This window comes from Sceloporus occidentalis, unplaced genomic scaffold (assembly GCF_023333645.1).
Source record: "Sceloporus occidentalis isolate IW3139 unplaced genomic scaffold, rSceOcc1.0.p SCAF_311, whole genome shotgun sequence".
NCBI lineage: Eukaryota > Metazoa > Chordata > Lepidosauria > Squamata > Phrynosomatidae > Sceloporus > Sceloporus occidentalis.
The window spans coordinates 109,191-126,342 of NW_028317291.1; the positions used below are offsets into that span (position 1 = coordinate 109,191).

The 17,152-nt window shown below is 39.9% G+C and overlaps 1 protein-coding gene across 1 annotated transcript in view; it reads right to left on the reverse strand.

Annotated features, from left to right (window-relative positions):
* Positions 1 to 17,152, reverse strand: part of LOC149274905 (putative elongator complex protein 1) — a 76,083-nt gene that overhangs the window by 38,102 nt on the left and 20,829 nt on the right. Inside the window, exons 6-12 of the mRNA XM_089505101.1 lie at positions 15,546 to 15,645; positions 12,916 to 13,006; positions 5,753 to 5,876; positions 4,905 to 4,995; positions 4,300 to 4,530; positions 3,758 to 3,928; positions 3,582 to 3,657 (exon numbers count right to left, since the gene is read on the reverse strand). Coding sequence (XP_089361227.1) covers positions 3,582 to 3,657; positions 3,758 to 3,928; positions 4,300 to 4,530; positions 4,905 to 4,995; positions 5,753 to 5,876; positions 12,916 to 13,006; positions 15,546 to 15,645 — 884 coding nt within the window. The remainder of the gene's footprint in view (positions 1 to 3,581; positions 3,658 to 3,757; positions 3,929 to 4,299; positions 4,531 to 4,904; positions 4,996 to 5,752; positions 5,877 to 12,915; positions 13,007 to 15,545; positions 15,646 to 17,152) is intronic.

Here is a 17,152-nt window from a genome sequence, read left to right on the forward strand (position 1 = left end):
TACTTTGGTATACAGATGATTTCATGTTCGATTTAATTCCCAGATCCAGTGGCTGCAAAACAAGTCTAAATCATCACCCCTCCAACACCGCACTTAAGGGTTGGGATGAGTGGTTTGTGATATGCTGTGTTTGGTTTTTGCCAAACGTGGCACTGTGCATTATGACCAAACATCTTTACTGTGGTCTTGTCTGTCCAATGGACATTGTTCCAGAAGTCTTGTGGTTTGTTAAGATGCAAACCTAAGCCGTGCTGCCATGTTCTTTTAAGAGAGAAGAGGCTTTTTCCTTCCAAGCAAACCATACTTGTTCAGTCTTTTTACTTCATACTGGGCCTAGTCTGTGAGGCCTGTAGAGTCCAAGTTGTAATCCTTGGATATTTTTTACATTTCTCTGAGCATTGCACAGCCTGACCTTGGGGTGAATTTGCAAGGATGTCAGCTCCTCTCTTTAATGTTTTCCAGTTTTTAATAACTTTACATCATGAGTTGTTGTTCATCTGAGGTTGTATTTACCTAATTTTTAGACACACACACATATGTATACATACATAGACATACATATACACAGTACTTTCCCCATACTCCACTTCCTTCCCGTATGTCCCTTGTGGTCTGTAGCTCCCTCACAGACGCTACAGGCCAAGAACTGATGTCAACTGCGTGAGAGCCGTGTCTGTGAGGGAGGGTGACTGCCACACGTTTGGGGACCTGACCGGATTGCTGCTTAATGTCACAGGTAAGAGGTATGGGCTATCCCAAACGCTAGGGCCCTCGAGCAATTGGTGCAGGGCTCCTCAGAACTCCAGGGCTTGGGACTATAGTTCTGTGTGGTCCGCTGTTAATCTGGCCCTGCCCACAGCTATTCTAGGTCCATAAATATTTGGACACAATTTTCTTAATTTATAGAGCGATTGTACAGCATGAAAATAAGTTTCAGATGTGTGTACACAGGTCACATTTAAAACAAAAAAACAATGTCTATGTGGGCTAGGAAAAGAAAGGGGCCACCATGTATGACATATGTGGTTGGCTCATGGAGTCAACCTTTTAAGCCATTTATTACATATTACTAAGGCAAACATATTTTAAGTAAAGAGGGTCCTGTTGGCAACAAAGTATGAAGAAAGAGGAGCTACTGTGGGTGTTGCATTAGCGGCAGAATTTCTGGAATACTGAGAGGGATGGTGAAAGCTAGAGCCTGGGTGGAAGTAAGGTCAAGAGGAATGGGGCACCGAAAATGAAAACTTTTATGCAGGAAAAGGAAGGAGGCAATAAGCAAGAAATCTCTGGATTTTCCCTGTATTTAGCGCCATCATTCCTTCAATCCGGACAGGTTTTCCAGTCGCTGCTGACAAAAAACATTCCCAAAGCATGATGCTGCTACCACCATGCTTCACTCATCGTTATAGGTGGTTTGTCTGCGCCAGACCTAGCATTTTCCTCGATGGCCAAAAAGCTAAATTTTAGTCTTATCTGACCAGAGTACCAGAGTTTTAGGAGCATTTCCCATGCTCATGAAATAATAAAACAACCGACACCTGGTCATGAAACAGCTTCTCAGTCAATTGTTCAATTACTTTAGGTCCCTTTATACTTCATATAATAAGTCCTGTAGTTCCTAAACTATTCACCCTAGATAAAGATGAAAGACAACACTTCAGTTAAATATTGATTGGTTCATTTAAAGTTAATTGTGGTAGCATACAGAGACAAAAAATATTTGTGGACCAGACATTCTTAGGTCCCAGGAAAGCCAAGAATACTTGTGGGTGCTTACAGGGCTGATCTCTTAGCCCTGTAAATCACAAACTCCTTTATTTAGAAAATTCAGTTGTGCAGCTGCACAATACAACTGTAAAGATGGTAGAGGTTTTTTTTTGCATTCTCCTATGAGGAGCTTGTGAAGATCTGGGGTGGTTCACTCTTCAGACCATAGATATATATATATATATATATATATATATATCTTGTACAGCGGGCAATTACTTTTAAGGGATCCATGTATAAAGTGGATATAGAGGCAAAGGTGATAATTGTTAACCTTATTTGCATGTGCCTACCCAGAATGCATTGTGGTTGTGGCAGCACCATGAGATTTCTGAGGGAAATACAAGCCTTCTGGCTTGTCTGGTATCTGTAGATGAGTGTTTAATAATACTTCTACTAATATATATATATATATATATACACACACACACATATACATATATACAGAGGCGTATCTACTGAAAATAGCGCCTACGGCAAGCACTGAAATTGCGCCACTGTCCAAATATCTAAAACCCATTTACTAGCCCCTGCTGCCCATATATATATAGATATTAGTCCCTGCTGCCGATAGCAGGTATAGATCAACACACAAACCCAGATCAATTGAAATTCACTTGTGATCTCAGCACTGAAGGTATATATCAAATAAACAGAATCAGACATACAAATCCTGTATTTGCAGGTATACAATGATATATGAAACGTAGCATCACAGGTATAGATCAAATACATACATGGAAACAGCATTGCAGGTATTAATCGGCTGAATAAGACATATTAACCCTGTATTTGCAGGTACACATAAATAATGTAAGGAAACATAGCATAGCACATATGGTTCTACAGAATAACACAAAAACCCAGCTTTGCAGGTAAAGATCAATTGGAATTCACATAAAAACACTGCATTAAAGGTATATTAAAAAAAAACTAAATTACAGGCATACATCACAGGTTGCACACCCCAAAGTCAGCCCTGGCGTCCACACTGCCCACATAGAACCCGGTCAGCACCCAGATCACACACATAAGATTTGCAATCTTTGTCCCCAAGTAGCCCAGCACAAGTCAACTTTGTCCCCAAACAGTCCGGCTTGTGCAATCTTTGTCCCATATACACCTTGCCTGTGCCATCTTGGTCCCCAAGGCTCAAACCTCCTGCTAGTGCCATCTTTGCCCTTCCACAATTATATATCTATGATACACAAACACTTTTTGACGATATGACGACATATTACGGCGCTCAGCATGAAATGCCGGCGCCAGCACCGGGACGGAGGTAGAGGTCTCGTGGAGGAGAATGAGGGGCACCGAGCGGTTGCTAGGCGCCCCTCTCTCTCCTCCGCATCACAAAAAAAAAAAAAAGACGGCGTTTGAAAGCTGCTCACTGGCGCCCCCTTCAAATGGCGCCTATGGCAGGAGCCATAGGTGCCATACCCTAGATACATATACATATATATATATATACATATATATATACATATCAAACCTATGTGCTCTGCAAGCCATGTTTGTGAAATGCCCTGTGAGTCAAAATAAAACAGCTGCACTGTATTGGTACAAATACAAGTTTGAGACAAAAAAAAGTGTGTTGGATTTATCAACAATTCATATTTGTCATTTTTGTTCTTTAAATAAAGAAAACATAGCTTATCTTTGGAAGATTAAGTTGCTAAGTACAGCATGTTTATTTCCCGAAGTATCCCATCCGAGCAACATACTATACATATGTGCTAAAAATTAAGTAATCAAGGACTTCAAGTATGCTTTTGTAAATACACTGTAGTCTTCCTACAGCTATTAAAATTTACCTGAAATCTTTTCCTTTAGCTTTGTCTTCCGCAACTCCTGTTGCAGTCAACTTTATTTTATTCTTCGTACTGCCTTCTGTGGAAAAAACACAGTGCAAATATTAAACTAATTTTCATTCCTTAAGGCAAACTGTGTGTATATATGTATATATCTCCAGGTTCCCTATTACTCATACCATATCTGTAGATGTAAAGGCAATTGTCTGCATCAATGACAGCAAGATCACTACTATTTTCAGGGTCACTGCTGAACACGACTTGATTTACTGCTCTTGGGAATTTAATTTGAAAAGTACTCATTGGAGGAGGAACTACAGCCTGGTGAAAAGACGTAATTAAGACTGTGTCTGCAAGAAAGAAACAAGACAACATTTTAGAATAACCTAATTGGTGCCACCAATACCTACATACATGTAAAAACATTTATATGCATGAACTGTGCAGACCTAAAATACAAATTCTAAAGTATACATTTTACCAAGTGCAATAAGGAAAGTATGTTTTTTTTTGTCATCTTAAAAACCAATTATTACACTAATTTAATCAACAGATGCATGCTTTTAGAGAATATTAATTATCAATTGATAAAGTAAACATACAAACATGTACCTGGTGGGTTACAAGCTGTACAGCAATATTTTTGCTTAGGCAGCCTACGGGTTCTCTTATGCAATATCATAAAATGCCCTATACTGAACACAGTTACAAACTAGGTTACCTCCATCAATAACAGCGACATCTGCTTGTCCTTGAAGACCTTCCCCACTGGTGCAGTCTGTACTCCAAAACCAGTCATAACAAAAGTATTCCCATTTTGCACTGATTATATGTAGTCTAAATGCATTCTCATGGTCCCATAACAAAGAAACTATTTGGCTCTTCTCGTTACTTCCAAAATGCAAACTTTGTTTGAGGTACCAATGGTAATTTCCAACTGTCCATATCTGAACTACACAAGGAAAAAAATATATATATATGGTCAAACATCTACATGACATTTCTAAAAAATACAATATGGCACTTTATCAGTGACAACTACCAATAAAAGTCTGAGCACTTCAACCTGATGGAGATTCATGCAAAAGTGTGTACATCATTATACTATTTACCTAATTTAACAAGGTCTCAAATCCAACATCACATTTAAACATAATTGTGCCTTAACGTACTACACATGCCTGTTTCCTTACAAAAGTGCCAAAAATTAGGAATACACAATCGAAATGCCGCAATTCCAAACATTATAGAAAGTCTATTTCTATAACCTTAAATATTCCTGTATTGTATGCCCGAGAAACCCATACCTATGAGTCTAATATTTACCATACGTGTTTGGCTTTGTGCCATTTTTTTCTATATCTTGAAGCCAAATTGCTAAAATTGTAGAATCTGAATTCCAATGAAGTTCTTTCACCTGTTAAGAAGATTTGTTTAATGACACTTAAATGTGGCAACAAATACAAAAATGCACGGTTTTTAAAGATATAATACATACACACAAACATTATTATATTTATAATATATTATACATACAGTCTTATGAAAGAGAAAGTACACCCTCTTTGAAATCTATGGTTTCACATATCTGGACATAAACACTGTTCCTTAACAGTGCTTAATATTAGGTAAAGCAAACTCAGATGAACAATGCAATCTCATGATTTACTCAATAAAAAATAAAGCCAAAAATGGAGAAGCCATGTGTGTAAAAGTACACCCTTACTGCTTCCATAGAAATGAAGATGCTAAGTAGTAGACAGGTGCTGTTAATTAAATGTCCTTGATTAATTGACAAGCAAGTGTGACCACCTTTATAAAAAAAAAAACAAGCGTGGAAGAAAATAGAAAGAGGAGAAAAAAAAAAAAAGGAGTGAAAGAAGTGAGAAAGAGAAAGAGGGTCAAGAAAAAAGTAGGTCATAATAATTGGCAAAAGGAAGGAACTGAGCAAGATATGAAATGGTGAGAAGAAAGAGTGGGTAGAGTAGAGCGGGTAAAAGATCAGAAATATGGGGAGGGAAGAAAGGAGGAGAATAAATGGAGAGGATTGTGAGAAAGGAAGATAAGAAAAAGGGGATAGACTGTTTTAATGTCATAATCCTTTATGGTATCATACATACAAGAATATACATACATACACACACATATATATATATATACCACATCATACATACCATAACTTCTCCTTTGGCAAATGGAAGTGTGAATTCTCCATGAACAAGCCCATTTTTCTCCAAAAAGATAACATCTTGCTTATTTTGTTTGCTCTGGGTAGTGGCAATAACACTTCCTGATGGCCTTGAAGAAATAAAAAACACACAAACATTACGTCTTCTACAGTGAGACCTCACTAGTGAACATATGCATAAGTGATTCTTATATACCCCAACCAGTTTCATTTAGTACGAGGAAAACAAAAGGCTTTCAAACATCAACATTGTTCATTGGGAGCAAAGAAAAAACATTAAACGGACTGATGAAAACAGATGGATATTACAAATAGTAAATTACTCTGGTCCTACCATGTCTTGAAGTATATAACTTTCCCTTGCTGCGGAGAGACTTTGTAATCCCAAAGTTATGTGCATTCTTCTGTGATTTTCTTATATTCTTGTGATGTATTTTGTTTCATTTACGCTACCATTTTAACCCCATCACGGCAATTGCCAGGCACATCGCATTGGCCACAGTGCCTGGCACGTCATGACTTTAAAACCGTGTACGGGCGTTAAGCAACAACGAGATCAGCAACATTAGACTGTGTGTTCCTCCCCCAGGCATCAAGGTCTGCTATATAGTGTATATATATATATATATATATATATATATATATATATATATATATATATATATATATATATATATATATATATATATATAAAGTTTATTTTTATGAGCAATTCCTAAAAATAGCATTATATCTTCACAAACAGTATTCGATGGAAAGAGTTGTAGTTTGTGGTAGCTGTATTAGTCCAGTGTATAAGAATGCAAAAAAAACAGAATGTTGCAAAATCTTGTAATACCTTTTATTGGACTAACAGTATTTAAAATAATAGACAAGCTTTCGGGAGTCCTCCCTTTATCAAGTCAAAAGCATTTCCGACCAAGTGAAAAACACAGTTTAAAATTAACCAGTACATGTTCTGATACAGGGTTAAAACAACAAGGTAGAGAATTTGCAGACGAAAAACTTATAGGTTATAAGAAGTTTTGATAATGTGTTAAGAACCTCAAATCCACATTAAGTCCTCTGTTTTTGCAATCATAAAAATGTATCATTTTGGGTTCAAATGTCTTTCTTTCTTGGGTGTGAAATTACCTCTCAGTGTTTTGATTTTAAGGTCATGTATGGAGTGACCTGTTTGGGTAAAGTGGTGCCCAACTGGAGTGCAGAAGTTTTCTTCATCATGATGTTTGATGGAGTATCTGTGCAGATTCATCCTTTTATTAAGTTGAGGCCAGGTTTCACAGATGTAACACCCTATTGTACACTTGGTGCATTGAATCATGTATACAACATTTTGTGAAGTGCATGAGTACGATCCTTTAATGTTGTATGTCTTGTTAAAATACATGTTAAATGCCCATGGGGTATGGGGTAAGTCGAATTAACCAGGTTCAAAGATGTCCCAAAAATAGGACATAGTCACAGGCTGACCAGATGTCCAAATTCCAGAAAAACAATAATTTCTTACCGTACATTTTCTTTTTCCTAGTATATTGGCAGTACGTATGGGTTGTTCTTTCCCCTCAGGACAAGCTTCTGAAAGACCAATCAAAAAGTAAACTCCTCCCCTCTTACCCATAAAAGCCGGCAAACTGGAAGAGTCCTCAGTAATAACAAGAAATACTACTCACTCCAACGAATAAGGGAGGGAACTACGTACTGTCACTATACTAGGAAAAATAAAATTTACGGTAAGAAATAGTGGCAGTACGTATGGGATATAGAAAGATCCCTTACATGGGTGGGATAGAGGCATTGACCGCTGGAAGAACATGAAGGCCAAAGGCAGCTTCCGAAGCTGCAGAAAGGTCTAGCCTATAATGTCTAATATAAGTATTCCATGAAAACCAGGTTGCCGCTTTTCAAATTTCTTCTGGGGAAGCTAAGGCCTTAGCTGCCCTCGAAACGGACATAGCTCTAGTATAGTGCGCGTTAATATGAGTCGATACATCCACTTTACAGGATACATAGGCTAAACGAATAGAATCAGCAAGCCATCTAGCCAGAGTAGATTTGGACACCTCCTGGCCCGCAGATTTTCCATGAAACTGAAGAAACAGGTGGTCTGACGCACAAACTGTTGCAGTACGTTGTAAATAGACATGAAGAGCTATTTCAACATCCAAAAGAATGCCACATGATCTCTTCTGGAGCAGAAGGCTTAGGAAAAAAGGTGGGTAACACTAAAGGCTGGTTAATGTTAGTCCACGACAAGACTTTAGGGAGGAAAGACGGTCGGAGATGCAGAACTACTTCATCCTGATGAAAGACAATGAACTCACTGGATGACGAGAGAGCCAGAATTTCACCCGCTCTTCTAGCTGAAGTGATGGCGACCAAAAATAAAAATGCAGTTTTTAGGGAGAGGAGTTTTTAAAAATATCTCCTGTAGAGGGTCAAATCACGCAGAACACAAAGCTTTAAGAACTAGAGATAAATCCCAAGGAGGAACGGACGACCTGGAAAGAGGCCTTAGTAGAATAATAGCCTTGCAAAAAACGCCTAATAAAAGGGATCCGAGGCCAAGACCAAAGCAAGAAGTGACCGAAGGCGGACACTTGTCCCTTCAGGGTAGCCACCTGGAGACCTGCACTGAACCCCCTCTCGAGAAACTGCAAGATGACTGGAATAGAGGGAGGATATCTATGGAACTCTTGATCCTGGCACCATTCCAAAAACTTGCTCCAAGTTCTGAGGTAAATTTCTGATGTAGACCTTCTAACCGAATTTAACAACCGACTGGCCATAGCACCGTGAATACCTTCTCCTTTAGAATTAGCCTTGCAGCATCCATGCCGTTAAGCGAAACATCTGGATGCTGTGTATATGGACATTGTGGTTTCCCAGTAGATCTGGAGATACTGGAAGTTGCCAAGAACAAATCGTCATCTGGAGCAGGTTTGAGAACCAGCCCCAGTTTGGCCAGAACGGAAGGATTGCAAGCACCCTGGCTTTGTCCTTCTTGATCTTCTGGATACGCGGGATCAGAGCTACCACGGAAACACATAGGCTAGGTTGATTTGCCATATCGCTGTTAGCCGTCTACAAAATTAGAATAGTCTATTTTGTAGAGAAATGCAAAAAGAGGGGTTTTCTGTTTTGTCTTGTAGCGATGAGATCTACTTCTGTACGCCCAAACTTGACGACCAACCTGTCAAAAAATAACTAGGCTCAGAGACCACTCTGTCTGAGAATATCTTCCCCTGCTCAGGACGTCTGCCAGTGTATTGAAGGCCCCCTGATATGACATGCCGATAGATCTCTCGGATGATTTTGGGCCCATAACAAAAAAATCTCCGAACATTGAAGACATTGAAGCTTCCAAGCCCTTGTGCCTCCTTGTCTGTTGAGGTAAGCTACTACAGTGACATTTTCTGAATGAAGCTTTAGTGGGGGAACATAATCCACGATTTGAACACCTTTAGGGCTAGAAAAACTGCATTCAGTTCCCTTTTGTTGTATGCCTGGTTTGCCGCTTCTGGCGACCATCTTCTTTGGGCTCTGTGGAACCAAAGGTGAGCACCCCAACCTGTCTCTGGTGCATCTGTTGTGACAATGGACCAGTCTGCTGGTTGAAAACAAAGCCATCAATTGAGCTGTTGGAGAACCACTCTTTGACACCTGGATCTTAGAATCTAACTCCTCTTGAGACCTGGACCAGCTGGAAAGGATCTGCCACTGAAGTGGCCTCATTCTTGACCGGGCCCATCTTACTGCTGGGATGTTAGAGGTTAAAAACCCAGGAGACTCATTGCTTTCCTGATTATACAAATCGGATATCGTTGCAGATGGTTTGATCCGTGTGATCTTCTGAGAAGTAAGGTGGACTCTGTATCCCTCTTTTTGCACAATGCAACCTAGGAAATTGATTCTCCTGGATGGAGTAAGATTAGATTTTTCTATGTTTATGATCCATCTGTGCTGTTCTAAAAAGGCTATTGAAGTCTTCAGTTGGTGATTTTGTTGACTTGGACAGGATGCCTTGAGAAGCCAGTCGTTGACATACGGGATGACGGCTAAACCGTCTCAACTGCGCCACCAGGGGACAGAGAAGCTTTGTGAAGACTTGTGGAGCGGTAGCCAAACCAAAAACAATAGATTTGAGATGAAAATGCTTCAGGCCATTCTTTGTTCTTATAGCAAATCTCAGGAACTTCCTGCCATAGGGACCTGTAGATACGCATCTTTTAGGTCTATGAAATCTCCTTCTCGGATGATGTGGGAAACGGATATAATGGCTTCCATTCTGAAATATTGATAAGCGATACAACGATGAAAGATGGTCTTTAAATCGAAAAAAAATAGAGAATACACTCCTCTCTATTGATGTTCCGAGGGCACTTGTTCGATGACCTCTTTCACTAACAACTTCAACACTGCTGCCAACAAAACTTTGTGCTTACTTTTTGTAAGATAAGAGGAACACAGGAAGTGGTCGCGAGGAACAGTGAAAAAACCTGATCTTGTAGCCTACAAAAACTATTTGTCTAGACCACTCTGTTATTCATGTGTTTTCTGTAGACTGAAACCATACTTTCTGAAAGTGTTGCAGGCGACCCCTGCTCTCTTGCCTTCTAATGGCAAACCAAAAAAGTCTTCCTTGTTCAAACAGCAGGTCACATAAGGCTGCTTTAGAGGCTGTATCCACCTTTCAAGATCTTAACCATACTGCCCGTCCGGCCATAAAGTAATCTTCCATTTTCTATATCAACAGGGCTTGATAACAGCTGCTCCTGCTGAAGCTGCTTTACTCTGAAACGCAGCTGGCTGAACCATTCTCCTAACGGCTGTTTCGGCTCTCTCCTCCATAGCGTCTCCGAGTCCCGCTATCTCACCTATAGGAAGCGCGGTTTACTTAGATAACTGTGCAACTTGCACCTCTACCTTTGGAAGCTCTTGCCATTTAATATCTTCTTGAAACTTGAATTGCTTAAACGCTTAGAAATAAAAGCTCGATTGCCGGGGTTATTCCACTCCCTCTGCATCAATTCCACTAATTTGGGAGGAATAGGGAAAACCCTTCTTAGTTGCTCTCAGTCGAAACTGAAGAACGCAGTTAACTTCTTTAATAAACTTGTCAATTTCTTGAGGTGGAAAGCCAAATCCGTCCTCTGAATCATAAGAATTAGTCTCAGAAGATGAGCGAGAGCATTCTCCCGAAGAACGGTCAGACGATGCCACCTTTAATAGCTTTTGCAGGTGACTCAGGTGCAGGAGATTTAGCTTTAAATGCTGAAAGGTCTGGAATAAATTATCTTGGAACCAGCATAAGAATGACTGCATGTCTTTTTGCTTTTCTTTTGCCAAGCTGTCCGCAGCACACTGTTGGCAAGTCTTTTTTCTGTAGCCGTCCAGGAGCGGCATATTACACTCTGGACAGGCTAGATATCTAGCTTTAGAAGCAGCTATTTAGCAGGAGGAGCAGGTTTGACTGTTAATGGAGAGGAAGGGTTCAACATGTTTAGATAAAACCCAAATTAAAACCAATGCAAGACAACTGTGTGGACTCTTGTGGTCAGTCAGGTTTGCACAGCTTAAAATAGGCTGCCAAATCATCAGAATTGGCGCCATAAAAATGAACCGTCCCACGCATGCTAAGATCGCGCTACAGGATCACAGTGGAATGAATAGCCACCCGGGCGTGCGTTCCACACAGCTGCACATGCTCCACCTCCGTAACCAAAAAGGATAGAGTGAACGCTGACTCTGTAAGCCAGTTACGAGGCGCGCAGCACGGAACTTCCACCCGGGAAGTTTAAACCGCAACCAAAGACTTTTTAAATCCAATGCAAGACAACCGTGTGGGGGCTTGGTGACACGGGAACCTGACTGACACACACTCTTGTGGTCAGTCAGGTTTGCATAGCTTTAAATAGGCTGCAAAATAATCAGAATTGGAGCCATAAAACGATCTGTCCCGCGCATGCTAAGATCGCGCTACAGGATAACTGTGGAACGAATAGCCACCCGGGTGTTCGTTCCACACAGCTGCACATGCTCCTCCTCCGTAACCAAAAAGGATAGAGTGAACGCTGCCTCTGTAAACCAGTTACGAGGCGCGCAGCACGGAACTTCCACCTGGGAAGTTGAAACCGCAGCCAAACACTCACCCCCCCCGTGTGCCGCACCATCAGAAGAATCCATGAAGCTGTTCACCCTACGAGGGACAAGAAAGAACTGAGGACTCTTCCAGTTTGCCGGCTTTTATGGGTATGAGGGGAGGAGTTTACTTTTTGATTGGTCTTTCAGAAGCTTGTCCTGAGGGGAAAGAACAACCCATACGTACTGCCACTATACGCAGGAAAAAATGCACACCTCACAAAGGTGGCCTTTTACCTTCTAAATAATCTAGCAAACTCATGTATGGGGGTTATCACTGTGCTCAGGAGATGTTGCTGAAAACATATTGGGGTGTTGTATGGCTGGGGCATATATCAGGAGCTGTAAATTCATACCTAGTATAAAACGTGCGCGTGGGATAAAAACCACAAAAAAAGCGCCTTCAAATTTTGATAATGGCTGATGGTAAAATGTGTGCGTGGAAATAGTTAAAATGCCAGCATCTGAAGCACCCTGGGGTGTCTAGTTTTCAAAAATATATATATATTGATGGGGTGAATTGAGTTGGACGGCTTCAAAGACATCCCTAACACATGGCAGCAGGATGACCTGTCAAAATTCCAATTTGAAAAATGCGCACGTCCCAAATGCGGTCTTTAAACCCCCAAACAACCCAACAAACCCATGCAAGGGGGGAGGGGCATCACTATACTCAGATTTTGCTGAACACATATTGTGGCGGTGTTTGGCTGTCACATATACACATATACATTACTACCACAAAGTTTGACAGACTGGTGTTAGAATTATTGCATAGAAAGAAAACTAGCATTTAAAATACCACAGGGTGTCTAGTTTTCAAAAATATATGGTTTAATGGGGTAAATTGCATTAGTCGGGTTCAAAAATGTACCAAGTAGCACATGGCGCAGAATGACCAGATTTGGAAAACAAATGGTTTTGAAATAGCAAAAGGATACTTGTACTTACTGCAAACTTGAAGAAAAAAAAAAAGCAAACAAGTAAAAGTCTACAGTTAAAACTCACTTCCAGGACACTGCTTGTTCCAGACCTTCTATAACTTCACTTGTAGACTGCAAAACCAATTCTCTGTTCCACACCCTCACCTTACGAGCCCCTGTTCATAAAATAAAATACAAACATGTTATAATGTGTTCGCACATGGATTTAATTCTCACTTTATACTCACTTGGTTGTATAGCTTGTAATGGCAACTTACAACATGGTGCAAATAATCATAGCTCCTCAGTTAATCTTGTGATATTTTGCCATATGCCAGTCCGTTCATTATTCCCCTGTGAATAGTGTACCCGTGTAAACTATATACTGTTTCGGTTTTTTTTTTAAAGGAGTGCTAAAGCTTTCTTTTTATACCAAAAGTCACATGATTATCCCAACATTTAGTAAAAACATAACAAAAACCTAATTTTGTTATATTTTTTCTTGATCCTCGCAAAATTAGTTTAAATTGACAGAAAATAGCCTCAAATTCAACAATGCAGGTGTGTTTATTTTGGATATACCTCAGTTATATAGAATTTTCAAATTTTTTCCAGCAGTTTTCGGGGCATATATTATATGGTTTAAAAAATGCTGAATTTGTACACTTAGTATGCTATATTTGCAATTTCAGCTTTGAACAATGAAACAAAAAAAATACCCACAAAAGTATATATTTTTCTATATCATTTTCTTTTCAATCAGGTGCATTTGGACACTTTTTACGCAGCTATTTGGCCACAAATCACTGCCAATGTTTAGAATAATAAATAATTTACTGCACTTTTTTCACCAACACGTCTGCGTTGTCAGCGAAACCAGTTACCTCTCATGATTACGGAAATACCCAAAATGTATACGTTTTTATGCTTTGGGTTTTTTGGGGGGAATTTGCAGGGCAAGGATTTATGTCAATTATTCCTATTGTTCCCTTGCTGCTCACCCTAACTGAATGCAAATGGCAAATATATGATGTAAAAAATGTATGCACCGTGCACCTAAGGATTTGACCCTGCCACTGTCATTTTGCGCAGTCTTCCGATTTGTTGCTGCTGTTCCTTAACGCTTCCACTTTCCAATAATACCACTTACAATTGACTGCGGAATATCTAGAAGCGAAGAGATTTCTTGAACTGATTTATTGCAAAGGTAACATCCTATCATAGTACAACGCTCTAATTCAATAAAATCTACTTTTATGTAGCATGCCATAAAACAATCATCAATGCAGAGTCCTGATAGAAAGGGATAAAAAGGGGAGTGGTGCCTGAAGTTCCTCCTAATACCCTTTTTTGTAGCAGACACTGCATCTTTTTTGAGCCTTTCACTTGGAACCAGTGGGGAGCGGATTGTGCAAAGAAAATGCCCTATAATTGTCTTATATTCGAGGTTGTCTTCTTCTAATCAGACCTCAAATAGAGGTCTGAGTACAAGACTAAGATCCAGATCCCCCACAGTGCTGCAGGGCACCTGAATCCTCCTCTCCGGCAGCCGGTAGAGGTCTGTGCGATGTGCGCAGACAACCTCCGCTGCTGCCGGCACTTCTATGACGGAGAGCCAGCGTCACATAACCTTCCGGTGCTCATTCATAGAAGCCCCGGCGGAAGTGCAGCAGCGGAGGATGTCTATGCGCATCACGCAGACCTTCACTGTCTGCCAGCACTACACACCAAGTAATCTGAAGCACGGGGAACAAGTCTAGGAATGCACAGGTAAGTCGGGGGAGAGTAAGAGTGGCATATGGGGGGTATTAGCGCTATCTGGAGAAAGAGTGGCATATAGGGGGTTAAAAAGAATATCATGGAGGCAGAGTGGCATATAGGGGGTTAAAAGGAATATCAGGAAGGGAGAGTGGCATATAGGGGTTAAAAGGAATATCATGGAGGCAGAGTGGCATATAGGGGGTTAAAAGGAATATCAGGGAGGCAGAGGGGGTCAAGAGGCATATCTGGAGGGGCAGTGTGGCAAATAAGGGGGTATAAGGCATATCTGGCTGCAAAGTGGCATATCTGGCTGCAAAGTGGCATATCAGGGAGGCAGAGTGGCAAACAGGGGGTCAAGAGGCATATAGAAGGGTATAAAGCATATCTGGGGCAGATGTGCATAACTGGGGGCAGGTTGACAAAAAGGAAATAAAAACAAAAAATGCATTTTTCTCAGTCTTTGTGTTTATTAAATATGAAAAAATAGTTTGCATGTGAATATTTACCAGTAAAACTTTTTTCTTATAGGGTAGTCTTATATTCAATATTCAAAATTTGGGGGACCGTCTTATAATCGAACAAGTACAGTATATAGATACACACACCATATTTGTCTGATTGTATATATCGGTATCTTGCTCTTTATGGGCGTACCATTACTTGAATATGGTACTGATGGGGTTAATCAAAGCACATAAAATATACATCAGCCTCTATAAAAAATAAAGGCTTACGACAAGATGTCATGTTTTATTTCATTTTGCACGTCTGACAAGCCTCATCTTTGCCATGTTGGCACCAATACAAGCTCTTTGCATTATTCATTTGTGTTGCTGTCTGTCAGATGAGCTCTATCCTAAAATACAATGTCCACAGATATGATCCATTTAAATCAAAGTTTAATTTTAATACTGACTCAAATCTACTACTAAAGGTACTAAAGCACATTCATACCCATTTCTGGACATATGGAACTAACTGCAAAAAACTGTCCGTCTCCTCTCCATGTAATCCGGGGTTTTTTATCATCCCAAGGCAAAGAAGGTGACACTTCCTGAAATGAAATTGATATTACAATAAATATGAAGTTTAACCCCTTCGTGACAAAGGCTGATTTTACTTTTTGTACCCTTCGTGACAATGGCCGTTTTAACATTTCTGCGCTGCTCGTGTTTAGTTGTAATTTTCTTCTTTCCCGTTTACTGAACCCACACACATTAGATATTGTTTTTTTCAGGACAAGAAGGGCTTTCTTTAGATGACATTGTTTTGATTGTATCATATTATTTACTACTAAAAAAAGTATAAAATATGGTGAAAAATTTAGAAAAAAATGACTGTTTCTAACTTTTAGTTGAAAAATCTTTTACTCATCTATAAAAGGTAATGAAAAAACCTGCTAAATGGATTCTACTATTTGTCCTGAGTTTAGAAATACCCAATGTTTTTATGTTTTTTTGCTTTTTTCTACCCATTATGGGGCAATAAGTACAGGTAGCGTTTTGCTATTTCAAAGCCATTTTTTCCAAATCTGGTAATTCTTCCCCTCATGTGCCATTTCGGGTATCTTTGAACCCGGCCAATGCAATTTACCCCATCAAATCATATATTTTTGAAAACTAGACAGCCCAGGGTATTCCAAATGCTAGTATTTTAACTCTTTCCATGCACCATATCTACCACCAGTTTTTGTCAAACTTTGTGGTAGTCATTTTTTTGCATTTGTTTTGTCACACACATTTTACTTCAGGTATGAATTAAAAGGCTCTCGTTTATGTCACTATCACAAAACACCCCAATATGTGTTCAGCAACATCTCCTGAGTACAGCGATACCTCACATGAATGATTTTGCCTGGCTGTTTGGGGGCAAAAGGGCCACATTTGGGGCATGCGCATTTTTCAATGTTGAACTTTGGCATTTGGGGATCCACTGCCCATGCCCCATTTGGTACATCTTTGAGCCGGGCCATTTCAGTGTGCCCAATAAACCCATATATTTTTGAAAACTAGACACCCCAGGGTATTTCAAATGCTAGTATTTTAACTCTTTCCATGCACCATATCTACCACCAGTCTTTGTCAAACTTTGTGGTAGTCATTTTTTTGCATTTGGTTTTCCACACACATTTTACTTCAGGTATGAATTAAAAAGTTCTCGTATATGTCACTATCACAAAACACCCCAATATGTGTTCAGTAACATCTCCTGAGTACAGCGATACCTCACATGAAGGATTTTGCCTGGCCGTTTGGGGGCAAAAGGGCCACATTTGGGGCATGCGCATTTTTCAATGTTGAACTTTGGCATTTGGGGATCCACTGCCCATGCCCTATTTGGTACATCTTTGAGCCGGGCCATTTCAGTGTGCCCAACAAAACCATATATTTTTCAAAACTAGACACCACAGGGTATTTTAAATGCTGGTATTTTAACTCTTTGCATGCACGCATTTTACCACCAGCATGTTTTCAAAGTTTGCAGTAGTATTTTTGTGTGTGTATTTTTCCCACACACACCTACTTTATGTATGAATTTACAGCTCCTGGTATATGCCGCTG